Source organism: Theropithecus gelada, chromosome 4 (genome assembly GCF_003255815.1).
Source record: "Theropithecus gelada isolate Dixy chromosome 4, Tgel_1.0, whole genome shotgun sequence".
NCBI lineage: Eukaryota > Metazoa > Chordata > Mammalia > Primates > Cercopithecidae > Theropithecus > Theropithecus gelada.
Window position 1 is genome coordinate 44,377,186 of NC_037671.1, and position 26,890 is coordinate 44,404,075.

Here is a 26,890-nt window from a genome sequence, read left to right on the forward strand (position 1 = left end):
GGGGTTTCTCTGCCCTTCAACTCCGTGCAGAACATCTCCCTCAGTGGGAAAGTTAGCCAAGCTTTGGGTGCCAACTGGGAAGTGATGATGCAGCGACCCCGTTGACCCACCCAGCGCCGATCCCCAACGCATGGTCTGACATGCCTGAGCTGACATCCCATCTACCCCGGTTTCTCCAGCCCCCAAGCCTACCTCCTCGGCAGGTGAGCTCCCCGGAGCACCAACTGGGGTCGCCGGCGCTCTCTCCCGCCGCCTCTGGTGCCTGCCTTTGGGGAGTTGGGGTGGTCGCAACCACCAGCCACGAGGAGGGGATTGCACCTCTCTCCCCGGCGTCCGAACAGAGCCAGTCTCCACCCCTGCAGGGGCGAAGTGTTTACAAAGTCCGCGCCGCGCCGCCGATCCCGAGCTGGGCAGGAAGTGGGGAAGAGGGGGCGGAGGAGACAAAGGGGCTGGTGCTCTGCTCAGCCAAGTTTCAGTCCCCGGCCTGACCCCTCCACCCCCTGCACATCCTCGGCGAGACCAGGAGGCTCATCCGGCGCCGCAAACCCCCGCCCGCAGCCCCCGCCCCACACGGCATAGGTGAGGGGGCGGGGCGCCACAGAGGCTCAGTGTGGGCGACCGGCCGGGGCGGCACGGGTTCCCAGACCGCTGCCTCCCGGCGTTCGCAACTCCTCCACGTGCTATTCAGGAAGTAAACAAAATCATGAGGAGCGATTTCTTTTTCTTTTTCTTGAGACGGAGTCTCCCTCTGTCGCCCAGGCTGGAGTGCAGTGACGCGATCTCGGCTCACTGCAGCCTCCGCCTCCCGGATTCAAGCGATTCTCCTGCCTCAGCCTCCGGAGTAGCTGGGACTACAGGCGCCCGCCAGCACGCCCGGCTAATTTTGTGTACTTTTAGTAGAGACAGGGTTTCACCATGTTGGTCAGGCTGGTCTCGAACTCCTGACCTCAGGTGATCCACCCGCCTCGGCTTCCCAAAGTGCTGGGATTACAGGCGTGAGCCACCGCGCCCGGCCAATTTCTTGACTCTTACTACACGTCAGGCACTATGACAGACCCTTTCTGTGTATCATCCCATCTTACCCCCAGTTTTACAGAAGAGGAAACTGAGACACACTGAAGATTAGGTCAAGTGCCCGAAGTACCACAGCTGGCTAGTGTTAGGATTCAAACCCAGAGTCTGCGTCCTGCCAGGCAACTGCAAATGGGGACGATTACGGTGCAGCCAGAGGGGCTGACAGGCCAGGTAGAAAACTGGCAGCCGCGGGCACCCCACGCCCTGGGAGTGAGGCGGCAAGGGACAAGTCTCCCGCCCCACCCAGACTTGCCTCGCAAATCCTTGCGGGTTGAGGGCGCAAAGGCAGCAGGATGCAGCGACAGACTTGGACTAGGTAGTCCAGGCTCTACTCCAAGTGGGCCATTGACAGGCTGGGCGGCCCTCAGCACAAAATCACGAAGCTGGATGCTCCAGTGTTTCCCAACATTACCTGCTCAGGAGAATCATCTGGGGAGCTCCTTAATGAGAAAGATTCCCAAGTCCCTCTTCCACAGAGTGAAGTCACTGGGATTGGGCTGGGCCCAGCCAGGTGTTGCTAATAATCAGACAAGTTTGGAAAACCCTGCAAGTGTAGTTGACCTCCTGGGTCCTTCCAGGAGTGTGCTCTTTACAAGAACCGATTTTCATATTAAAATAGGTTTCTTTTAACTCAGTGAAACCCAGCGCGTTTTCCCGGTCCACAACCAAGCCACTGAAGGCCCCAGAACACTTCACTTTCAAAAGGTCACGTGAGGCGGGTGCGGTAGCTCAAGCCTGTAATCCCAGCACGTTGGGAGGCCGAGGCCGCGGATTGCTTGAGCCCAGGAGTTCGAGACCAGCCTGGCCAACATGGCGAAATTCGGTCTCTACTAAAAATACAAAAACTAGCGGGGCGTGGTGGTGCCCGCTTGTAATCCCAGCTACTCCGGAGGCTGAGGCGGGAGGATCGCTTGAGCCCCGGAGGTGGCGATCGCGCCATTGCACTCTAGCCTGGGAGACACAGAAGACTCTGTTATCTTAAAAAAAAAAAAAAAAAAAGTCACGTGAGCCGGGGTCACCGCAGGCGTCCCCCAACCGACTGGGCTTCGGAAAACCAAGGGGCGCACGCCGCCCCGCCCCGTCCCGCCCCGCGACTACAAGTCCCATCGCGCCCCGCGCTCGTGCACACTACGCCAGAGCAAGATGGCCGACGCGGCGGCCACAGCTGGGGCCGGCGGCTCTGGAACGGTAAGGGCAAGAAGCGCGGACCCGGAGCCGAGAGAGTTTGGGTATCCTGCAACTTTCCCCTAGACTGAGCAACAAGCTAGGCCCCATAAATCCAGCCCCATCATGAGCTCCGACTGGCGGAGGGTCTTTTCAGGCCGTACGCGCCCCCTCCCTGGGACTTGGCTGCGGCCGCCGGAGTTGGCGGACCTGTGTCTTGATTGGCTCCTTTGCTGTTGGGGGTTGGGAACCCGGAACACCCCCTGATTGGTCCGAACATGCCATTTTCGCCTTCTTATTGGCCGGCCAAAGTTGAAAGGCATTCCCGTTTCAAAACATTTAGCTTTCTTACTTTTTCGTGCTGTTTTCTTTTGTCCTCCTCGCCGTCACCTCTTGTTACTGTTTTCATTTTCCCTTTCAATGAAATGGTGTGAAGATGGGGGGCACAAGAGAGGGATCCTATTTTTTCTAGGGGACAGGTCTTAATCCCATCATGCGTGTTTCTTCAGCTGTGTATTCTAATAATCTGCTAAAGTAGAAAGTAAAAGACCTGCTATTTTATCTCACTGGGACCGTACTTTTTAGGTGGGCGGAAAAGTAGTCTCTGTATTTAAAGCACCTTGGGTGCTCAATTTTTACTCAGTTGGCCAAGATCTGTAAATCTAAACATTAAGCACTGATTTTTAAAATAAAAGTAGTAAAAGAACTTTGTTTGCCATTGACCACGTATGAACTATGTGATTGCATCCTTCTCCTGTGGATGAAAATCTTTCTGGGCTGCTGCTTCACAGAGATCGGGAAGTAAACAGTCCACTAACCCTGCCGATAACTATCATCTGGCCCGGAGGAGAACCCTGCAGGTGGTTGTGAGCTCCTTGCTGACAGAGGCAGGGTTTGAGAGTGCTGAGAAAGCATCCGTGGAAACGCTGACAGAGATGCTGCAGAGCTGTGAGTACACAGAAACACTAGTCCTTGGAGTCAACCCCAACATCAGTTCAGTGCCCTGCTTTATGATAGTGTTTGAGAGGATTTAAGAAAAAGGTAAACCTTTTTCTTAAGAGGGGAGAAAAAAATTTTGTTTTAATGTAAAAAGTTGAGAAAAGAGCATAATGGGCTGAGCGCGGTGGCTCACGCCTGTAATCCCAGTACTTTGGGAGGCCAAGGTGGGTGAATCACCTGAAGTCAGGAGTTCAAGACGAAACCCCGTCTCTACTAAAAAATACAAAAAAAAATTAGCTGGGCGTGGTGGCTGATGCCTGTAATCCCAGCTACTCGGGAGGCTGAGGCAGGAGAATTGCTTGAATCTGGGACGCAGAGGTTACACTAAACAGATCACACCACTGCACTCCAGCCTGTGAGGCTCCGTCCCCAACAACAAAAACAGAAAAGAGCATAATGAAGTGACTTACGGGCTTTAGAATCAGATAGACTTGGGTGTACATCATCACTCTGTCACTTAATAGCTTGGGCAAGCCACTGAATCTCCTGAACCTCAATTTCCTCATTTGTGAAATGAGATAACAGTTTGTACCTCATGGAGTTGCGAATGTAAGTGAGATATATATATAAAACATTCAGTGCTGGGGAGATTATAAACTCTTGGTGAGTTATGGGTGCCCTTAAGGACTTTTGTTGGGGAGTCAGGGCTAATTCCCCATGCAATAGATATCATCACATTATGTAATCAAATGCTAGATTGTGTGATACAAAGAATGAAGGGGAAAAGCCACTTTTTTTTTTTTTTTTTTGAGACAGAGTTTCACTCTGTTGCCCAGGCTGGGGTGCTACAGTTTCACAATCTCAGCTCACTACAGCCTCCGCCTCCTGGGTTCAAGCAATTCTCCTGCCACAGCCTCTCAAGTAGCTGGAATCATAGCCATGCACTACCACTCCTGGCTAATTTTTGTATTTTTAGTAGAGACAGGGTTTCACCGTGTTGGCCAGGCTGGTCTCAAACTGTTGACCTCAGGTGATCTGCCCACCTCTCAATGTGCTGGGATTACAGGCGTGAGCCACAGCACCCAGCTGAAAAGCCACTTTTAAAAGGAAATGTGTTGAGATTTAGAAGCCCGGGTGTGGTCTCACAGAGGCTTTTCTGCGTGTACAACATATTTCCCTGTTTTGAACTTTCGGGGGATGGGATAGGATGAGAGTTGGAAGTATTTATGGTGTTTCTTAGGGATCAACAACTATGAAAGGAAGTAGGAGAAAGGTTTGGGCAGAGGGAGAAGTGGAGTGCAATGCAGGCCAAACAAAGAACTGGACAACTTAGCCAGGAACCCTGGAGCATCATTGCCCATCAAGCTGAAAAGGCCCTGCCTTTATACTCAGGTCTTGATCAAACACTAGATGTGGGCTACCCCAAGAAGGGTGATCTTGGGCAAGGTAATTCTCTGCAGCTGATGTTTGGCACTTTTAAATACCAAATGTTTTCCTAAAGCAGTGATCTGAATCATTTTGGCTTCAGAACTCCTATATTTATTCATTTAGAGATGGGGTCTCGCTGTGTTGCCCATGCTGGCCTCAAACTTCTGGACCTGAGCCTCCCACATAGCTGGGACTACAGGCATGTGCCACCATGCCCAGCTCTCAGAATCCCTTTTTATTTTTATTTTTATTTTTTTTGAGACGGAGTGTCACTTTGTCTCCCAGGCTGGAGTGCAGTGGCCGGATCTCAGCTCACTGCAAGCTCCGGCTCCTGGGTCCACGCCATTCTCCTGCCTCAGCCTCCCGAGTAGCTGGGACTACAGGCGCCCGCCACCTCGCCCAGCTAGTTTTTTTTGTATTTTTTAGTAGAGACGGGGTTTCACCATGTTAGCCAGGATGGTCTCGATCTCCTGACCTTGTGATCCACCTGTCTCCCCAAAGTGCTGGGATTACAGGCTTGAGCCACCGCGCCCGGCCAGAATCTCTTTTTATTAATAAACATTGAGGACCCCAAATAGCTTTTGTATATGTGTATTTGCCACGTTAGAAAAAACAAATTTTGGGACTAGGCGTGGTGGCTCACGCCTGTAATCCCAGCACTTTGGGAGGTTGAGGTGGGTGTATCGCCTGAGGTCAGGAGTTTTGAGACCAGCCTGGCCAGCATAGTGAAACCCTGTCTCTACTAAAAATACAAAAAATTAGCTGGGTGTGGTGGCGGGCACCTGTAATTCCAGCTACTCTGGAGGCTGAGGCAGGAGAATCACTTGAACCCAGGAGGTGGAGGTTGCATTGAGCCAAGATCACACCATTGTACTCCAGCCTGGGCAACAAGAGCGAAACTCCGTCTCAAAAAAAAAAAAAAAGAAGAAGAAAAAGGAAATTTCGAAAACAAGAATGTACGATTACATATTCTGTTATTCATCAGACCCATGATGTCATCAAAAGTCACATAGACTCAGGAAAACTACCTGAGAGAATGAGAGTGAAAAAGTCAAATGATGACTTAATTTTATTATGAAAATAGTTTTGACCTGTGTGGACTTTAGAAAAGATTTTGGGGCCTACCACAGGTTCCACTACTTTTTGAACTTTGTCCTAAAGGAATGAATTAATAGTTCCCAAGGGATAAGAATGCAGTTCTTGGAACAGTCTTGGAATTTAGAGTTTAAAAGTCATGTATAGAGGCTGGTATTAGTGACTTGCTCAGAGTAGCAGGGGAATTGGTGGTAGGTCCCCTGTTAGATACCCTTCCCTGTCAAGCACCACTCGCTTTTATTTTCTGAGCCACTTAAAATCTGAGCCAACATTTTATCCCTAGAGCAGGAGTTCTTTACCTTTTGAGGCCCCTTTATACATTTGATAAAATCTGTGGACCCATTCCCCAAAAAATGCTTTTTTTGTGTGTAAAATTCAGCACAGCTTCAGAGTATTCGTGAAACCTCCCGTCCGCCTTGGAAGCTCATTCACAGAACCGAGCTTCAAAACTCCATCTTAGAAACCTTCCTTTTCCCCAAAGGACTTTAGTGTGACTCTTAAATAGAGGTTCAGCTTCAGGCAGAAGAAACAAAAATTGCCCATCAGAGAATAAGACCGTTTTGTGTGTGTGGTGGTAAGATACACATAACCAAATTTATCATTTTAACCGTTTTTAAGTGTACAATTCAGTGGTATTAAGTATATTCACAATGTTGTGCAACCATTCACGGTATTTCCAGAACTTTTTCATCATTCTCAACAGAAACTCTGTAAACATAAACAGTAATTCCTCATTCTCCCTCCCCCTCCATTCCCTGGTAACTTCTAATCTACTTTCCATCTCTGGATACCTCATGTAAGTAGAATCTTTGTCTTTTTGTATCTGCCTTATTTCACTTAACATAATGTTTTCTTTTCTTTTTTTTTTGAGATGCAGTCTCGCTCTGTGTCCCAGGCTGGAGTGCAGTGGTGCAATCTCGGCTCACTGCAACCACTTCCACCTCCCAGGTTCAAGCGATTCTCAGCCTCCTGAGTAGCTGGGATTATAGGCGTGTGCCACCTCACCTGGCTAATTTTTTATATTTTTGGTAGAGATGGGGTGTTGCCATGTTGGCCAGGCTGGTCTCGAACTCCTGACCTCAAGTGATCCACCTGCCTCAGCCTCCCAAGTGCTGGGATTACAGGCATAAGCCACCACACCTGGCCCTAGCATAATGTTTTCTTTTTTTTTTCTTTTTCTTTTTTTCTTTTTTTCTTTTTTTTTGAGAAGGAGTTCTCGCTCTGTCGCCCAGGCTGGAGTGCAGTGGTGCAATCTCTGCTCACTGCCACCTCCCCCTCCCGGGTTCAAGCTGTTTCTCATGTCTCAGCCTCCCGAGTGGCTAGGATTACAGGCACCTACCACTACCCCTGGCTAATTTTTGTATTTTTAGTAGAGATGGGGTTTCGCCATGTTGGTCAGATTGGTCTCAAACTCCTGACCTCAGGTAATCCACCCACCTTGGCCTCCCAAAGTGCTGGGATTACAGGCCTGAGCCACCACACCTGGCCTAGCATAATGTTTTCAAAGTTCATCTATGCTATAACATTACCAGAATTTCCTTCTTTTAAAGGCTGGATAATATTCCATTGTGTGTATATAGCACATTTTGTTTGTTCATTCACCTGTTAATGGACATTGGGTTGTTTCTACCTTTTGGCTATAGTGAATCATGGTGCTGTGAACATTGGTGTACTAGTAGCTGTTTGAATCCCTGCTTTCAGTTCATTTGGGTATATACCTAGCAGTGGAATTGTTGGCTTATCTGGTAATTCTATGTTTAACTTTCTGAGGAACCGAGAATAAGTTTTATGCCTTTAATCCCCTCTTAGACATTTCAGAAATTGGGAGAAGTGCCAAGTCTTACTGTGAGCACACAGCCAGGACCCAGCCCACACTGTCAGATATCGTGGTCACACTTGTTGAGATGGGTGAGTATACCTTCAGTTTCCAGTTCTTCCGTGCAACTGGAGAGAGAAGTTCCTAGGAGTCAGGCATGTCTGCTAAGTGTTCTTCGTTTCCCTCATGGTTCTCTTGATTTGCTTTGAGCTTGAGAGAGTTATCAAGAGAGATTCCTCTGAACACATCTAAGAGGCCTCATAATTCCCTGTTGGGGAATTCTGCCAGAGCTGCTTTTTGCATGGCGGCAAGGTCATTGAGTTGAGAGTTTAAGCCATTTGTCCGTAATACTACTATTCTTTCTGTATTCAATATCCAGTGGTCTGGGCAGTGATTTTTGTTTTCCTGTCTCTTAGGTTTCAATGTGGACACTCTCCCTGCCTATGCAAAACGGTCTCAGAGGATGGTCATCACTGCTCGTAAGTGACTTTGAACTGAGGTACCTAGCAATTTATCAATTAATGCTTGTGGAATGAAGTAATTGACTATGGTAGAGATTGGATTAGTAGCTACTTCCTTGTTGCAGGCTCTCTTCCAATGTTTGGGGCTACCTACAATATAATCTTTATTTGGGCTAGTGGGATTAGCACGTGAAATTCAGTCACCAAAAGGTAAACCATCTTTGAGATATTGCTGTGTTTCTTGTGCTCTAGCCCCAGAAGGGCAAATGATGCTGCTTGGAAAAATGAAAGTTCTTGTTCTCCTTAGATTAAGGGTTGGTACATTGTGGACTATGGGCCAAACGCAGCCTGCCTCCTGTTTTTGTAAATAAAGCCTTATCGGAATGCACCCATATTTACTTATTATCTGTGGCTGTTTTCATGCTATATTAGCATAGTTTAGTTGTGGTAGAGACTGTACCACATGCAAAACCTAAAGTATTTATTATATGGCCCTTTACACAAAGTTTGATGACCTCTACTTTAAGTAAAACTGGGTGCCATAAGCTGAGTGGCGAGTAACCAGTTTGGGCTTGTAGGACCTGGAGAGAATTAACTGGATTTTTTTCTTTTCTTTTTTTTTGGAGATGGAGTCTCGCTTTGCTGCCCAGACTGGAGTGCAGTGGCACAATCTCGGCTGACTACTGCAACCTCTGTCTCCCAGGTTCAAGCTATTCTGCCTCAGCCTCCCAAGTAGCTGGGATTACAGGTGCCCGCCACCACACCCGGCTAACTTTTACATTTTTAGTAGAGGCAGGGTTTTACCATGTTGGACAGGCTGGTCTTGATCTCCTGACCGCGAGTGATCTGCCCACCTCAGTCTCCCAAAGTGCTGGGATTACAGGCGTGAGCCACCGCACCCGGCCTGGATTTTTTCTTTAAAGTCACTTTTTTCATGTTGGTATTTTTTTAAAAAACTCCCTCTCAACATATAGCAGTGGAAGGTGCCATTTTCAATCCCCTCTTGTTATCATTAAGCTCACACTTACTGTCCCCAGCTCATTGTTCCTTTTTGTTATCCAAGGTCTGTGAAAAGAGAACCAGCAGCCCATGTAACTTGCGTAGCTCCTCAGCATGCTGTTTTACGTAGTTACTGTGGCCATAGCCATCTACCTCTACCTAAGAGGCTTGTGGGCAGATTGTTGTCAAAGGGAATGTCAACCAAGATTAGCCAGCAGGGCTGGGCATTGTATGCCATCAAAGACTGTTTATGGATTGAAATACAAAATGCAACTTGTTTAGAAAATTGAGGTCTGGCATTTTTTTGAGAAAATGAAGCTTTGGGGAGAGACCATAATCTGTAGAAATCAGGGTCTTGGGTGGAGGGGTAATGAGTTGTGACTCTGTTGCAGCTCCGGTGACCAATCAGCCAGTGACCCCCAAGGCTCTTACTGCAGGGCAGAACCGACCCCACCCGCCGCACATCCCCAGCCATTTTCCTGAGTTCCCTGATCCCCACACCTACATCAAAACTCCGGTGAGTGTTGAAGCCACACTGGGGCTGTGTGTGGTGTAAAGCACGGAGTCAGTTTCTACCGACTGTCATGCGGCAGAGTCCAGTCCAAAAGTTTGTTGATGAAAAAGGGTGGTTCAAAACTCAGAATGTGACCAGGCACGTTGGGCTCACACCTGTAATCCCAGCATTTTAGGAGGCCGAGGCAGGAAGATCACTTGAGCCCAGCAGTTCAAGACCAACCTGGGCAGCAGAGCAAGACCCTGTCTCATTTGAAAAATAAAGAAAGAAAGAAAAAAAGAATTCAGATTATCTTTCCTCATTGAGAAACAATTTGGCAAATGAGAATTATGTTCTCAAGTTTACCAGCTAAAGTGTAATTAACAACGAAATTGAAGCTGACCCCAGTATTGCCTGTCCTACTGAAACACAAAAGTACATAGCCACATAGGAACAAGACTGAAAAGGTATTCCACTAAATGTTCATAGTAATTTTTGGTTGAGATTTTAGGTAATTTTGTTTTGTGTTTACTTTTCTGAGTTTTCCAAATTTTCCATAATAGGAAAATTATTTTTTCAATTGGGGGAAAAGTTACTTTAAAAATATTTAGTAACGGCCAGGAGCAGTGGCTCATGCCTTTAATCCCAACACTTTGGAAGGTCAAGGCAGATGGATCACCTGAGGTCAGGAATTCGAGACCAGCCTGGCCAACACAGTGAAACCCCGTCTCCACTAAAATTACAAAAATTGGCTGTGCGTGGTAGCATATACCTGTAGTTCCAGCTACTCAGGAGGCTGAGGCAGGAGAATCAAACCTGGAAGGCAGAAGTTGCAGTGAGCTGAGATTGCGCCACTGCACTCCAGCCTAGGCAACAGAGCAAGACTCTGTCTCAAAAATAAATAAAAATTAGTAATGATAATGAAATGGAACTTATCACTCTGAGCCCTAGGTCTGAACAAGAAGAAGATGAGTTATCCTCTGTGGTTTGAATGTGTTCTAATTTGCCTGAATGGCAGTTTTACCTTCGGTTGGGAAGGTGTTCTCCCACACTTCCTTTGCTTCTGCCTCCATACCATATAGTGATGGCCATCGTGCGGGCTGCTGCAGCAAGCCCTCACGTCCTCTGGACATTTCTCCACACCTCAGGGTGGGGGAGAGGGGAGTAGTAGCTACCCAGCTAATGCAACATAGCCCTTGTCCTTGCCCTTGATCAGATCTCTCTATTAGTTCCCTGGGCTGCTGTAACAAACTGCCACAAACCAGGTGACTTAGAACAACAGAAATTTATTGTCTCACCGTTGTGGAGGCTAGAAGTCTAAAATTAAGGTATCATGCTCCCTCTGAAACCTGTAGAGGAGTCCCTCCTTGCATCTTCCTAGATTCTGGTGGTTGGCCAGCATTCTTTGGCGTTTCTTGGCTCATAGGTGCATCACTCCAGCTTTCTGTCTTCACATGGCATTCTTTTTTGTGTGTGGTAGCAGGGGAAGCAGGGGAGACTGGAATTTTATTATTACTCAAATCAGTCTTCCTGAGCATTCGGGGAGCAGAGTTTTTAAGGATAATGTGGTAGGTCGGGGGAAGCCAGTGAGCCAGGAGTACTGATTGGTCAGAGATGAAGTCATAAGGACTCAGGGCCGGGCAAGGTGGCTCGTGCCTGTAATCCCAGCACTTTGGGAGGCCGAGGCGGGGGGATCATTAGGTCAGGAGATCGAGACCATCCTGGCTAACACGGTGAAACACCGTCTCTACTAAAAATACAAAAAATTAGCCGGGCATGGTGGCAGGTGCCTGTAGTCCCAGCTACTCGGGAGGCTAAGGCAGGAGAATAGCATGAACCCGGGAGGCAGAGCTCGCAGTGAGCCAAGATTGTGCCACTGCACTCCAGCCTAGGCGACAGAGCGAGACTCTGTCTCAAGGAAAAAAAAAAAAATCATAGGGACTCAGAGCTGTCTTCTTGCACTGAGTCAGTTCCTGGGTGGGAGCTACAAGATCAGATGAGCCAGTTTATGGATCTGGGTGGGGCCAGCTGATCCATCAAGTCCAAGGTACCTCAAGCACTGATCTTAGGAACAGTTTAGGGAGGGTCAGAATCTTGTAGCCTCCAGCTGCATGACTTCTAAACCATAATTTCTAATCTTGTGGCTAATGTTAGTCCTACAAAGGCAATCTAGTCTCCAGGCAAGATGGAGGTCTGCTTTGGGAAAAGGAGTGTCTTTGTTTAACTCTAAACTAAGTTTCTCCCAAAGTTAGTTTAGCCTACGCCAAGGAATGAACAAGGACAGCTTGGAGGGTAGAAGCAAGATGGAGTCAGTTAAGTTAGATTTCTTTCACTGTCTCGTCATAATTTTGTGAAGGTGTTTTCAGTCTTTCCCTTTGGGTTTTAATAACACCTTAATCTTAAGGTGTAGGCTATGAAGATGGGAAAAGGCCATCGATTGCTCTGGCTTCTTCCTCCTGACAGGGGACATTGTGGGAATGGGAGTGAACCCCAAGGTGAGAAGAGTGGAACTGGTTTGCAACTGTCTGAGTGTACTCACGCAGGCCTGGCTGGGTGTTCATGGTTTGCATGGCAGAAACATTAGTACTCTATAGTTTTACTACAGTGTTTAAGTGAAACAGCCCACTATAAGGTAAATAACGAGTCCTTGGATGAGGAGTACAATTCCCAATTTTAAAAACAAAGATTTGAAAGCACTAGTCTGGGGACTTCTAACCCACAAAGAATTTAGAATTTAGTCTAAACTGCAGAAAAAACGCCGAGAACAGCTAACAACAGTGTACTATAGTTTTTCTTTTAAAGCATAATTTTTCTCTCTCCAGTCCCCATTTTTATTAAAAACAAATCATGATACAATGATTTGTTTACAAAATAAACTTTAGTCTTACTGTACTTGGCCCCATTATTTGCATAAAGTGCAGCAAGAATAATTATTTTTCACTTAGACTTTTTAAATTGACTTTGATAGAACTCTGTTCCATGAAGAATCTCAGATAAGACTTTTTCAAAGCAAGCCCAGCCATGGGTTTGTACCCTCAGATACCTATGAGTTGGGCAAATTTCTCTCCTCTTGAGGTCCCAAGATAGCTTGGAGTTCCTGAACCTGTTTGAAAGTGACATTCTTTACTTACCACAGGTCAGGAACCTTGTACAGGGACTCTGTGTGGACAGGGTATAAGGCCAGATTCCCCAGTGGGCTTTAATTGGCTATATAAGTCATCTTTCATTCTTTAAAGAAAGCATGCCATTCCAGTCAAAGCCTTGGTAAAATAACCAATTTCTCCAACTGTGTCCTGTTACAAAAGAAAACAGATTCTTATTGCACTTTTGCAATTAGCTATACTGCCATAAATTGAGAAATATTAATAGTTTCCAAATTCTGGAGAGATCAGGTAGAGAGGAACAATATGCTCCAAATTTTGTTCACAGGAGTTTATTTTACCCCCGTATTAAAAGTTGCCAATAGTTCTAAAGAAATAATTTATTTTGACTCTGAAAACAAGGTTTAGCAATGTTTAAGACATTAGCTCTCCATGAGAGTCCTAGAAGTTTGGTTTTTCCCTCTATTCCAATAGCACAATTGTTGTTGTTGTTGTTGTTTTTTGAGATGGTGTCATGCTCTGTTGCCCAGGCTGGAGTACAGCAGCGCGATCTCAGCTCACTGCAAGCTCCGCCTCCCGGGTTCACGCCATTCCCCTACCCCAGGCTCCCAAGTAGCTGGGATTACAGGCGCCCGCCACCACGCCTGGCTAATTTTTTGTATTTTTAGTAGAGACGGGGTTTCACCGTGTTAGCCAGGATGGTCTTGATCTCCTGATCTCATGATCCGCCCACCCCGGCCTCCCAAAGTACTGGGATTATAGGCGTGAACCATTGTGCCCAGCTTTCTTTTTTTTTTTTTTTTTTTTTTTTGAGACGGAGTCTGGCTCTGTTGCCCAGGCTGGAGTGCAGTGGCCGGATCGCAGCTCACTGCAAGCTCCGCCTCCCGGGTTTACGCCATTCTCCTGCCTCAGCCGCCGGAGTAGCTGGGACTACAGGCGCCCGCCACCTCACCCAGCTAGTTTTTTTGTATTTTTTAGTAGAGACGGGGTTTCACCGTGTTCGCCAGGATGGTCTCGATCTCCTGACCTCGTGATCCGCCCGTCTCGGCCTCCCAAAGTGCTGGGATTACAGGCTTGAGCCACCGCGCCCGGCCGGTGCCCAGCTTTCAATAGCACAATTTTTAAAGTTATCTGAGACCTGAACTTAGAGTCCTATATTTGATTATAAACTACCTTTTGAAAAGGACCAAAGCAAGATAAAATGTCTGTGGATGACAAAAGTCTGTAGCCACTATTAAAGCTACAATTGGCTAGGAATTTTGGTTACTTCTGTGGCATACAGCAATTTTACATAACAATTATAATTATTAACATACAGTAAATTATATCAACATTATAGAAGTTTCCCATAATTTTGGACACATAACATATTTATACAAATACAGTCTAAACCAAACGCCATTCACTCTTCTATTTGAAAGTTTTTCCTGTATTCTAATGTCACAATCTCCGGAGTTATTAATCAGAAACCTGCATTTATGAGCACCTGTTAAATTTTATAGCCAATTATAAAACTATCTTTTAAAGAGGATCAAAATGAGACAACAATTGTCTGTGTATGACAAAAACATTTTAGGGCAGCAACAGTTAAAGACACAATTGGCAAGGAAATTTGTTACCTTTGTGGCACACAGTCTGTTAACATAATAATTGTAGTTATTACTGATCGCATACACTAAGTCATATTAGAATTATACAAGTTTTATGTAATTTTGAAACATATACCAATAACATAGTTATACAAACATAGACCAAAGAAAGCAAAACACCATTTCGTATTTGACAATGCTTCCTGTATGATTTTTTTATGAGATAAGCCAAATGTCATTTTGGGGCTTTAGAGGACATAATATCTAAAGTGTTAGGTTAGAAAGAGACATAATTTGTAATTGGATTTTGGAAAGTTTGTCAAATATCAAAGGTTTAAAGCACTGGATATCACAAAATAGAATCCCAGGTCACTATAAGTCATTCGTTTGGCCAAAATGATAACTCCAAACAATTTTTTTAAAAAGAAAAATCTTTACTCTGATAGAGGAGACCTAGCTTTCCAAACAAGACTCAATGAAGATAGCATGAGGCCAGCTGAATCTCTCTCTCCTCTCTCTCTCCTCTTTTTTTTTCCCTGCCATTTACCCAAAGGAGAAAAGAAAACCCTTTCATTATCTTTTAACATTACATAAAAATCATCTTCAAAAGAGAAAAACAAATTTCATATTTGCATTAGTGCATCTTTAATGTTAGCTAGTTTTTTAAATAAAATTTTATATCTCTACCCAGTTTTGATTAGTTTGACCATACGGTAAGGTTTTCATAAGCTTTTTAGAATTTTCCTTTACAATTTTCCGTCAAACAGCAGGTCAATTTTCTAAGAAAACCCCATTATTCAGACACATGGGCCCAGATTCTGGCCCCACATCAGTATGATTTTAATGTTTTAACCTACAGAAAAAAGCTAAATAATTTCGTTTAAATCTTAGCCAACTTGTTGGTACCCACAGAATTTTTACAAGATCAACCCTTTACAAATCCTTTTCACTTTGCTTAAACCTTCAGTTTTGGTTCTGTTACTCTTTTAGGTTAAGACAATCTTTTTTTTTTTTTGAGATGGAGTCTTGCTCTGTCACCCAGACGCCTACTTCCAAATAAGGTCATATTGCGAGGTACTAGGACATATCAAAAATGTTTTTTGTGGGGACACAGTTCAACCCATAACATTCTTTAACTTTAACAGATAGGGATATAGTGTATCCGTATCTGTAAAAAATTTTTTTTGAGACAGGGTCTTACTTTGTCACCCAGGCTGCTGGAGTGCAATGGGGCAATCTCAGCTCACCACAGCTTCGACCTCCTAGACTCAAGTGATCCTCCCGCCTCAACCTCCCGAGTAGCTGGGACTACAGCGGTGCACCACCATGCCCAGCTAATTTTTGTATCTTCTGTAGAGACAGGGTTTCACCATGTTGCCCAGGCTGGTCCCAAATTCCTGGGTGCAAGCAATTTGCCCAGGCATGGGTACATACTCCAGTATATGTTTGCTTATTTATGTGAATATTATAATGTAACATTGTGCGAAATAATGTACATTAAAAGATAATCTTACCCCTGTAAAATGTTTAGGAAACCTAAAACCTTTTCTAGTGGGAGCGATTGCCTCCGCTTTTTTTTTTTTTTGAGACGGAGTCTCGCTCTGTCACCCAGGCTGGAGTGCAGTGGCACTTCTCGGCTCACTACAAGCTCTGCCTCCCGGGTTCACGCCATTCTCCTGCCTCACCCTCCCGAGTAGCTGGGACTACAGGCACCCGCCACCGCGCCCGGCTAATTTTTTTACATTTTTAGTAGAGACGGGGTTTCATCGTGGAAGCCAGGATGGCCTCGATCTCCTGACCTTGTGATCTGCCCTCCTCGGCCTCCCAAAGTGCTGGGATTACAGGCATGAGCCACCGCGCCCGGCTGCCTCTGCTTTTTATTTTTTGAAATCATAGGTTTTTTTTGTTTATTTGTTTGTTTTGTTGTTGTTATTTTATAGAGATGGGGAGAGGTTTTTTGTCTTTCTGTGGTGCCCAAGCTGGCCTTGAACTCCTAGCCTTAAGCAGCCTTTGCACCTTGGCCTCCTAGAGTGCTAGGATCACAGGCATGCACCACTGCACTCAGTCTTTTTTTAGAGGTGGAGTTCTTGCTCTGTTGCCCAGGCTGGAGTGCAGTGGTGTAATCATGGCACTACAGCTTTGAACTCCCAGGCTCAAGCAATCCTCCCACCTCAGCCTGCAGAATAGCTAGGACCACAAGCATGTGTTACCATGCTAGCCTAGAAATCTTGGTTTAATACTTGATGAAATAATAAGTTGGAGGTCAGATTCTAAGATTAGTTTATTTTGATACTTTAATGGCTCTCATAGTTGAAGATGGTACATAACAAAGATATGTAACATCATTGGCTGCTCTTAATAAGCCATAAAACTATTTTTTTATTCTCATTTACTCATTATTCAAAGAATTTTGTTGAAAATTTTCTATTAAATTTCTAATTTATTGAGTGCCAAAAGTTGTCTTAGGAATAATTACAAGATTTTGCATTTTAATGTTTTTAACAAGTACAATATGTTCAAAATCCACTCAATTTTGGGAAGTTTTGGTTTTTTGAGGGGAGGGGAGGGGCGGGCACAGAGTTTGTCTCAGTCCCCCAGGCTGGAGTGCAGTGGTATGATCTCGGCTCATTGCAACCTCCGTCTCCCAGGTTCAAGCCATCTCATGTCTCAGCCTCCCCCGAGTAGCTGGAATTACAAGTACCCGCCACCATGCCTGGCTAATTTTTGTATTTTTGGTAGAGACGGGGTTTCCCCATGTTGACCAGGCTAGTCTCAAACTCCTGACCTCAGGTGATCCACCTGCCTCGGCCTCCCAAAATGCTGGGATTACAGGTGTGAGCCACCATACCCCGCCTTTTGGGAAGATTTTTAACATGTCAGAAAATTCTGTTTCTTTGTTTAAGTATAGATAGGAGAACTGTATAGGTGACACACTTGAACTGATGGTGACAACAAAGAAACATTTCTAGGTGCCTCCTTTGAAAATACTATCTCCATATCATGAAGAGTAGTTACTTTATTGGTTGTTGTTAAAATGTCACCATTGCCATTATCAATTAAAATATTTTCCGGCCGGGTGCAGTGACTCACACCTGTAATCACAGCACTTTGGGAGGCCAAGGTGGGTGGATCATCTGAGGTCAGGAGTTCAAGACCAGCCTGGCCAACATGATGAAACCCCATCTCTACTAAAAATGCAAAAATTAGCTGGGCGTGGTGGCATGTGCCTGTAGTCCCAGCTACTCAGGAGTCTGAGGCAGAAGAATCGCTTGAACCCAGGAGGTGGAGGTTGTAGTGAGCCGAGATTGCGCCACCGCACTCCAGCCTGGGTGACAGAGCAAGACTCTGTCTCCAAAAAATAAAAATAATAAAGTAAAATGTTTTGGCTCATTTCTCATTCTGATCTCAATTGTTTTCATTCCATAACTTGATTGCCAACAAGCTCATAATTCGGAGGAAGAGTGGCAGCCTGCCATTTTCTTGGTCACTTGCACTGTATAGTAAGATCTTCAGCCTCTTTCTTTGAGGGAATCTTTTTGGAATGACGTATCCATATTGTGAGGATTGTTTGTTTTTTTGTTTTTGTTTTTTTTTGAGATGGAGTCTTACTCTCCCAGGCTGGAGTGCAATGGTGCGATCTCGGCTCGCTGCAACCTCCGCCTCCCGAGTTCAAGTGGTTCTCCTGCCTCAGCCTGCCAAGTAGCTGGGACTACAGGCGCACGCCACCACACCCAGCTCATTTTTGTATTTTTAGTGGAGACGGGGTTTCACCGTGTTGGCCAGGGTGGGTGAGGATTGATTTAATAAGATGGGATGGTATAGTCCATAAATCCGCATAGGCAGCGACTCCCATACTGCAGGAGGTCACATTACGCTGATGGAACCTGTGGTCCCCGTCAGGGCTTCCCTGGGGACACTCCCACTCTTTCTTTAGGATGCGTCTCTTAGACCTGAGACCATCTGTCATGGGAGCTGAATGAAGGCCCCAGGACAATCTCTACAGTAAATATTTGTACATTTCTTAATTTTTCTTTCTTTTTTTTTTTTTTAAATGGAGTCTCGCTCTGTCACCCAGGCTGGAGTGCAGTGGTGTGATCTTGGCTCACCGCAACCTCTGCCTCCCAAGTTCAAGCGATTCTCCTACCTCAGCCTCCCAAGTAGTTGGGATTACAGGCGCCTGCCACCACGCCTGGCTAATGTTTTTTATTTTTAGTAAAGATAGGGTTTCACCATCTTGGCCAGGCTGGTCTCAAACTCCTGACCTCATGATCCACCCACCTCAGCCTCCCAAAGTGCTAGGATTACAGGTGTGAGCCACCATGCCTGGCCTTAATTTTTAATTAGAAATATATATTAATGTAGTTACATTGTTCGTCCGCCTTTCTACTGTGCTTTGGTGATCTTGGCTCTAACTAATGGTATTGAGTCATTTTATTTTATTTTATTTCATTTTATTTATTTGTTTTTGAGACAGAGTCTCACTCCTGTTGCCCAGGCTGGAGTGCAATGATGCAATCTTGGCTCATTGCAACCTCCACCTCCCGGGTTCAAGCCATTCTCCTGCCTTAGCCTCCTAAGTAGCTGGGATTACAGGTGCACACCACCACACCCAGCTAATTTTTGTATTTTTAGTAGAGACGAGGTTTTGTTATGTTGGCGAGGCTGGTCTCGAACTCCTGACCTCAGGTGATCCACCAGCCTCAGCCTCCCAAAGTGCTGGGATTATAGGCGTGAGCCACTGCGCCTGGCCTGGTATTGGGTCATTTTAGAGAATAGGGCATAGCAACAGCAAGCCAGGGAGCTGATGAAAGCAGAATGATACTTCGGCATCACCTCAGTGTCTTTACTATTCTGTTTGTAGACGTACCGTGAGCCCGTGTCAGACTACCAGGTCCTGCGGGAGAAGGCTGCATCCCAGCGGCGCGATGTGGAGCGGGCACTTACCCGTTTCATGGCCAAGACAGGCGAGACTCAGAGTCTTTTCAAAGATGACGTCAGCACATTTCCATGTGAGAGTTGCCCCGCTGTGTGGACCCTGTCTTATTTAAATACTCACACTATCTTTTTTTTCTCTCAGCATGGTAGGAAGAAACAAATAAGCTTTTGTCCTTCCCTTGGGTACAGCCTGCCCCTCAGATTTCTGGCTCCTTTCCCCAGATCTTAAGAGTCTGTCCTTAACTGACAGCTCCAGGACAGTAATGGCCTCTGTTGGGACTGGCCGCTTGAGGTCCATTGAGTTACCTTGAGGTGGCCTAGGCCTAGGCATCAGAGTCACTCAGTGGCAGCCCAGGTAGTAGAAGGAACACTGGCATCAGGGGCCAGTTGCCCATCGTGATATTCCCTCATAGGTCCCATCTCATTTAAGTTGGCATCTCGGCACTGTTTGGCCATGTTGACCAAGCTACTTCATTTCCATAGACCTCAGTTTTTACAAATATGAGTGAGGGAGGTTGGTTTAGGCGATTCCTTCATTCAGCAAGCTCCTGTGGAATGCCTGCTGTGTGCCTGGCTCTGGAATAACAGCAGCTGCCAGTTATTAAGTGCCAGATACTGTGCCGATCACTTCCCATACATTATCTCATTAAATCCTCTTGTGAGCCTCTGAGTCAGGAACTGATATATCACTACCTTCATAGGAACCCTTCAATGAGGCACAAGAGAAATGAAGTCATTTCCTCAAGGAGCATGGCTAGTAGATAGCATTCAAATCTAGCTCTTACTGCCGGACCCCACATCTGACCCACAGTAAAAAATAATTCTGGAGTTTTTGTGGGTAGATTCTGAAGTCATACTGCCTTAGAATCCCATTCTGCCATTTTTTAAGTTTTTTTTTTGAGATAGAGTCTTGCTCTGTCACCCAGACTGGAATGCAGTGGCGCGATCTCTGCTCACTGCAACCTCGGCCTCCCAGGTTCAAACGATTTTTCTGCTTCAAGTAACTGAGACTACAGGCATTAGCCACCAACCCGGCTAATTTTTTGTATTTTTAGTAGAGACGGGGTTTCACCCAGTTGACCAGGCTGGTCTTGAACTCCTGAGCTCAAGTGATCCACCTGCCTCAGCCTTCCAAGGTGCTGGGATTATAGGCATGAGCCACCACGCCCAGCCAATTCTAGAGCATTTTCTAACAGTCACATTCTACCATAGAAGTATACACGGAGACTTTTTCTTTTTGTGTTTTGAGACAGGATCTCACTCTGTCACCTAGTCTTGAGTACAGTGGCACAAACACAGCTAACTGCAGCCTGGACCTCCTGGACTCAAGTCTCCCACCTCAGCCTCCCTAGTAGCTGGGACTACAGGCATGCACTATTATACCTGGCTAATTTTATTTTTCCTAGAGACGGGATTTCACCATGTTGCCCAGGCTGGTCTCAAACTCCTGGGCTCAAGCAGTCCTCCTGCCTCAGCCTCCCAAAGTGCTAGGATTATAGGCATGAGCCACCATACCTGGCCTTCTTTCTTTTAATGTTAATTTTAAATCAATTTCTTCCTCTCATCCTCATTGCTTTTTGGAACTCTCATTTACCAGAGTGTCTTACAGCTCAGTGGACATGCATATATGCAGAGTGCTCAAATCCAGCCTTTGGACTTGAGTCCTTCAGGGTGAAGGAATCAATATTCCTGCTCTGGAAATGAAGCTTAGAGGGGTTTAACTGACCTTGGGTGCAAGATCTCAAAACTCACGTGTTGCTAGGATTCTATCTATAGCCCCATTTCAATCTTATCTCAGTTGTACTTGGCAAAAAAGTAGATTCTGAAGTCATACTGCCTGAGTTAGAATCCCATTCTGCCATTTTCAGCATGCTTGGGAAAGTCATTTCACCTCTCTGTGCCTAATCGTACTTAATAGGATGGGAGCAAGGATGAAAGATAACATGAGTAAAGACCATAGGACGTTGCCTGGCCTGTTGCGTAAGTACTTGGAGCGAGTTAGCCAGTATTATCTTCTGATGCTGCTCACTGATGTGAGGCTCTAGGATGCTAAGCCAGCTGTGAGGTGTCTGTGACAGTGGACTCATGCCTCTCTTCCAATTCGCCAGTGATTGCTGCCAGACCTTTCACCATCCCCTACCTGACAGCTCTTCTTCCATCTGAACTGGAGATGCAACAGATGGAAGAGACAGATTCCTCGGAGCAGGATGAACAGACAGACACGGAGAACCTTGCTCTTCATATCAGCATGGTGGGTTCCACCTTCTGCCAACCTCAGAGTATCCCCCAAACTATCCCGCCCTGCCCTCAGTCTGTCACCCTGGGACCTGGACATGATCGACCTTAGGTCTCTGACTTTGTATTAGGGGCCTGCCTGAGGGCTTGTGTGATGATCCAGGTGCAACCTGATCTACTTAGAGACACATCCGTGTCCTGGGGATTCACTCATTCATTCAACAAATACAGTTCCAGGTGCTGGGGAATTAGTAGGAAACCAAATAAAATTCCATGTCCTCATGGGGCTAATGAAAAAATAATAAATAGGAAGTGGGGATGGGGATGGGAGGGATGCAGTATTAGGTAGGGTGACTGAGAAGGGGACATTTGAGTAAAGACCTGAAGGGAACAAGGCATGGGCATGTCTAGGGGTGAAGCCTTTCTAAGCAGCAGGTGCAGCAGGTGCAAAGGCCCTGAGGCGGGAGCTCCCCTGTTGTATTGAAGAACAGCAAGGACATCAGGGTGGCCAGAGTGGCGTGAACAAGAGGGAGAACAGTAGGGGATGAGGTCCGAGAGAGCCCACGGGGAGTCGGACCTTACAGGGTCTTAAAGGTTAGATTAGACACTTTGGCATTTACTCAGTGAGATAGAGCCACTGGAGATGTTGAGCAGAGGAGGGTCAGGATCTGATGTAGGTTTGCTAATAGGGTCAGTCAGGTAGCTGTGCTGAGGATGGGCTATAGAGAGCAGGCAGAAGCAGGGAGACCAGTTAGGATGCTGTCACAGTAAACTGAGAGATGGTAGGAGTAGCAAAAATAAGGAGATGTGGTCACCTAGGTTATTTGGTCAGATTCTAGATCACTTTCAGAGCAGAGCCAGTTGACAGAGTAGATATGAGAGAGAGTTAAAGAAAACTGTAAGGTTTTTTTGTCTGAATAATAGGAAAGATGGAATTGCCTTCAGCCAAGATAGGAACAGCCACCGGGTGGAACAGGTGTGTGGGGGAAGTCAGGAGTTGATGTTCGTGTCTTAAATGTAGATGTGTTAAGTTTGACCTGCTTGTTAGACATCAGGTGGTGATGTCTTGTTAGACATCAGGTGGTGATGTCCGGTGGAGAGTTGGATATATAAGTTGGAGTTTGAGGAGCAGTTAGGGCAGGAGATGCATATTTGGGAGCCAGCAGTCTGTAGGTCATGTCTAAAACCATGAGCGTGGATGAGCTCTTCCAGGGATGAGTGAGGATAAGAAGAGGAGGCACATTGAGCCCTGGAGCTGCTGCTATGTGTAGAGCTTGAAGAGATGAGAAGAACCAGCATGGAGGTGGGAGGAGATCGGGAAGAGGGCTGTGTCCTGGAGGCCAAGGGAAGTAAGTGTTTCAGGGAGAAAAGAGCAATTAGCTGTGTCCCAAGCTGCAGGTGGCTCCAATGGTAGGAGGACTGAGAATTCAACCATTAGATTTGGCAGTGTGGGTGCCATTTGTGACCTTGATGAGAACCATTTCAGTAAGAATGAGAGCGAAGACCTGGAGTAAATTCAGAGAGAATGGGAGGAGAGAAGAGGAGTCAGTGAGTATAGACTTGTGCTGTCCTTTACAGCAGCCACTAGCCACATGTGGGTATTTAAATTAATTAAATAAAACTAAAAATCGGTTTCTTAATCTCACTAGCCACATTTCAAGTATCTAATAGCCTCACATGGCCAGTGGCTGCTCTACTGGACAGTGCAGATACTGAACGTTTCCATTGGCACAGAAAGTCGTGTGGTGTTCCCTGCAGTACAGGGAAGGAGAATGGTGGAGTGGTAACTAAAAAGGGGAAAATGAAGGAATTAAGAGAGGCGTTTTATGTTTTTGTTTTTTAAGATAAAAGAACATGTTTGTGTGCTGCCGGGAATAATCTGGTCAAAAGGGAAAATGGATACAGGAAAAAAAGAAACGTCTGGGAATGATGTTGTTTGGTAGGGGAGAGGGGATGGGCCCGTGACCAAATGGAGGGACTAGCCTTCTTCTGGACATTTCATACCCAGGATAGGAGACGGAACATGTGGGTTCAGAGACAAAGGTGGGCAAGGAGATGTTCTAGTCCTGGCTTGTTTTAGGGAATACTTTCTTTTCTGCTCACTGGTGTGTCACACTCAGCAAGTTAAAGGATAAGAGCCCCCTCTTGTTCCTGCACCCTTGGAGAAAGTGCGAAGTACAATTACGGAACCACCAGAAGCTCGAATGCCTTCAAGGCTAATAGGGTTATATAGCCAGTTTACCATATTCAACCATCCTTTAAAATCAGCACTAGCTTGGATGCCTTAGTGGCTGTAGTTGGACTGAGCATCCCTCATGTTCTCTAAGATGAGGTGCACCAAGTGGCAGCCAGCCACTCTGGTTTGCTAGTGGAATATGCCTGTGCCATCTGTATTTGCAGAAGATCTTATTTGCTTAGACATCCTTTTTTTTTTTTTTTTTTTTCCCCCAGACAGAGTCTCGCTCTGTCACCCAGGCTGTAGTGCAGTGGCAAGATCTCGGCTCACTGCAACCTCCGCCTCCCGGGTTCAAGCGATTCTTCTGCCTCAGCCTCCTGAGTAGCTGGGATTACAGGCACGCGCCACCATGCCCGGCTAATTTTTGTATTTTTAGTGGAGACAGGGTTTCACCACGTTGGTCAGGCTGGTCTCAAACTCCTGACCTCATGATCCACCCGCCTTGGCCTCCCAAAGTGCTGGGATTAGAGGCATGAGCCACCACGCCCGGCCTAGACATACTTTTTTTTTTTTTCCTAAATGTTGAATTATTCCTTTCAGAATTAGGGCTGGGAGCCCATGGCTTTAAATAAAGCAGAGGAAATTGTTACTGTATGCTTCTGTTAATTTGGGCTGAGGTACGGTGATTGGGTCATGGACGAAGTTGAGGTTCACCTTATGAGAAAGGAGTCATGTAAACATCATACCTTTGTAAGTACAATATAGTTGAAGGGCCTGGACATGCATTCACTGACAGTCCTGTAGTGATGTGAGGTCATGGTGGTAATTGAACCTAAAGAATATCAGCGACTGCCTGAGGACTCTTGAATACCATGAGGCCAAGCCAGGGTTGCAGAGAGCAGGAGTGTAGGAAGGCCTGAGTCTTAGAGTCAAACTTGCCTAGCTTTAAATCCAGACTGTGCTGCTTGCCACGTGTGTGACTGTGATTGCGTTACTTAACACCTTAGTCTATTTCCTTGTAAGTAGAAACAGGAACACCTACCTCAAGGGACAGGGGGAGCTTGAGGTAGAGCTGGTATCTATCAGGTGCCTGGCACGTGGCAGCTCCTGGCACACACTGCTCCCTCCCCTGCTTTTTTAGGCTATATAACCTAAAAATAAAATAAAATGACTTCAAGACAAAGATTCTAGCGACAATGTACTAGTCAGTTGGACCTAATGTTTTTTTGTTAGACTAGGAAATACAATCATATGTTTCAAAATGCAGAGTGTGCAAAAAGATGTATGGTGACAATCCCTCCCATCCTGTTCCCTGTTACCCACTTTCCCTCCCACAGGGCAACTGTCTCACCAGCCTCTTGTGTATCCTTCTAGAGACTTTTTTTTTTTTTTTTTTTTTTTTGAGACCGAGTCTCGCTCTGTCGCCCAGGCTGGAGTGCAGTGGCCGGATCTCAGCTCACTGCAAGCTCCGCCTCCTGGGTTCCCACCATTCTCCTGCCTCAGCCTCCCGAGTAGCTGGGACTACAGGCGCCCACAACCGCGCCCGGCTAATTTTTTGTATTTTTAGTAGAGACGAGGTTTCACCGTGGTCTCGATCTCCTGACCTTGTGATCCGCCCGCCTCGGCCTCCCAAAGTGCTGGGATTACAGGCGTGAGCCACCGCGCCCGGCCGAGACTTTTGTTTTTTAATTGTTATTTTGAACTGAAACAGCAGATCACAAACTGTTCTCTTCTTGCTTTCTCCCTGGCTGTATCTTGGTCATTCCACAACTATAAGGGAGGAGCTGCATCGTTCCTCACAGCTGCTTTATCTTCCATTGTATGGCTGTAACCATTTAATTTATCTAGTCCCTCATGACCACTTAGGTTGTTTTCTGTGTTTAGCATTTACAGACATTGTTATAGCGAAGTAAATAACTGGTATTTTAAATTATTCTTTTATCTCTTGATGACAGTGGACCTCTCAAGGTCTGTTGTTAGGCAGCACGTTATTTAACCTGGTTCTAGTTTCTCCATGTACTTGAACATAAAGGAGCTATTCATTTTAAATTCATGTATAATAGATTCTTTTCTCACACATTTGAACCGGCTGCTTTCTGCAGCCGACCCAGATATCTAAACTTTTACTCTCTTATGAAAAATGTACCAGTCACTCACTCAACCAGTGTTTGTTTAGCACCTAGTATGTGCCAGATACTATTCTGGCTGCTTGGGATAAAGCAGTGAGAAAAACAAAGAAAACCTCTGCCTTTTAGGAACGTATGTTTGGCTGTGGGAGAATGACAGTAAACATAATATATGAATAAATCATTGCATAGTATATCAGAAATGAAAGTGCTGTGCTGGGAAAAACAGTAGGGGAAGATCCGGGGTGAGGAGGAGTCTTCAGTTTTAAGTGGGGTGCTCAGAGTAGGCATTACCGAGAAGGGGATATGTGAGCAGGGGCTTGAACTGGGTGAGGGAGTGAGCCATGCCGATATCTGGGGAAGAGTGCTCTGGCAGAGGGAATGGGCAGTGCAAAGGCGCTGTGGAATAGTGAGTGGCTTGTGGATTGGGTAGGGCCTTGCAGGCTGTTTTAAGAACTGACTTTTAACTAAGTGAGGTGGGAGTTGTGGGAGGGTGTGGAGCAGAGGAGGGACATTTCTGAGCTTCTTAAAGCATCACTCTGATGGCTCAGTGAGAACGGACTGGAGAGATCAGTCAGGAAGCTGTTGCTATAGCCTAGGTGAGAGGCAGTGGTGGGCCCAAGCAGAGTGGTTGCCACAGAGGTGGTGGAAGTGGTCAGTACCTGCCTGAATTTTGAAGGTAAGTCCAAAAGGCTGTGCTAACAGATTGGGGGTAGGATGTCAGAGAAAGAAAGGAAGTGTGCCAGATGTGGTGGTGCATGCCTGTAGTCCTAGTCACTCGGGAAGCTGAGGCAGGAAGATTGAGCCCAGGAATTTGAGTCCAGTTTTGGGCAACGTAGTGAGACCCTATTTAAAAATAAAAGAAAGAAAACAAGCAAGAATGACCACAGAGTTTGTGACTTGAGCCATTAGAAGGATGGAGTTGCCATCACCTGTGATGGGAGGGACTAAAGAGCGCCGTTTACTCACAGGGGAAGGTCCCCAATTCAGACTTAGGTGCCTGAAGTCCAAGCTGCCTGTCTGACACCCCAGTGGAAATGCTGAGTGAGCTGCTGGCTGCATGAGTCTGGAAGTCGGCAGAGGTGAGGGCTGGCAGTGTACTCCAGGGAACAGTTGGCATGGAGATGGCACAGAGAGCTGGGAGACCGGATGCAATCACCACAGAGGGTTTAGGGCTTGCTAGAGCTCACAGGCAATTCAGGGAGCGCCTGATAGACCATTCTGCTCTCACCTTTTTTACAAATCTCTGAGTCAGTTTG

General features: G+C 46.1%; 2 protein-coding genes across 8 annotated transcripts in view; one reads left to right on the forward strand and one right to left on the reverse strand.

The window, feature by feature from the left end:
- CCND3 (cyclin D3) overlaps positions 1-688 on the reverse strand; it is a 125,351-nt gene extending 124,663 nt beyond the window's left edge. For all 4 annotated transcript variants that reach the window (XM_025382225.1, XM_025382222.1, XM_025382224.1 and 1 more), the window contains exon 1: positions 193-688. The gene's annotated coding sequence lies outside the window, so the exon portion shown is untranslated. The remainder of the gene's footprint in view (positions 1-192) is intronic.
- Positions 689-2,194: 1,506 nt separating this feature from the next.
- TAF8 (TATA-box binding protein associated factor 8) overlaps positions 2,195-26,890 on the forward strand; it is a 45,831-nt gene continuing 21,135 nt past the window's right edge. Inside the window, exons 1-7 of one of the 4 annotated variants that reach the window (XM_025384408.1) lie at positions 2,195-2,262; positions 3,030-3,186; positions 7,510-7,608; positions 7,933-7,995; positions 9,369-9,493; positions 19,021-19,168; positions 21,203-21,345. In XM_025384408.1, the coding sequence (XP_025240193.1) occupies positions 2,218-2,262; positions 3,030-3,186; positions 7,510-7,608; positions 7,933-7,995; positions 9,369-9,493; positions 19,021-19,168; positions 21,203-21,345 (780 nt within the window). In that variant the 5' untranslated portion in view covers positions 2,195-2,217. Of the gene's footprint in view, positions 2,824-3,029; positions 3,187-7,509; positions 7,609-7,932; positions 7,996-9,368; positions 9,494-15,352; positions 15,712-19,020; positions 19,169-21,202; positions 21,346-26,890 lie in introns of those variants that run through there. The other 3 variants (XM_025384407.1, XM_025384411.1, XM_025384410.1) reach the window with 3 other exon arrangements.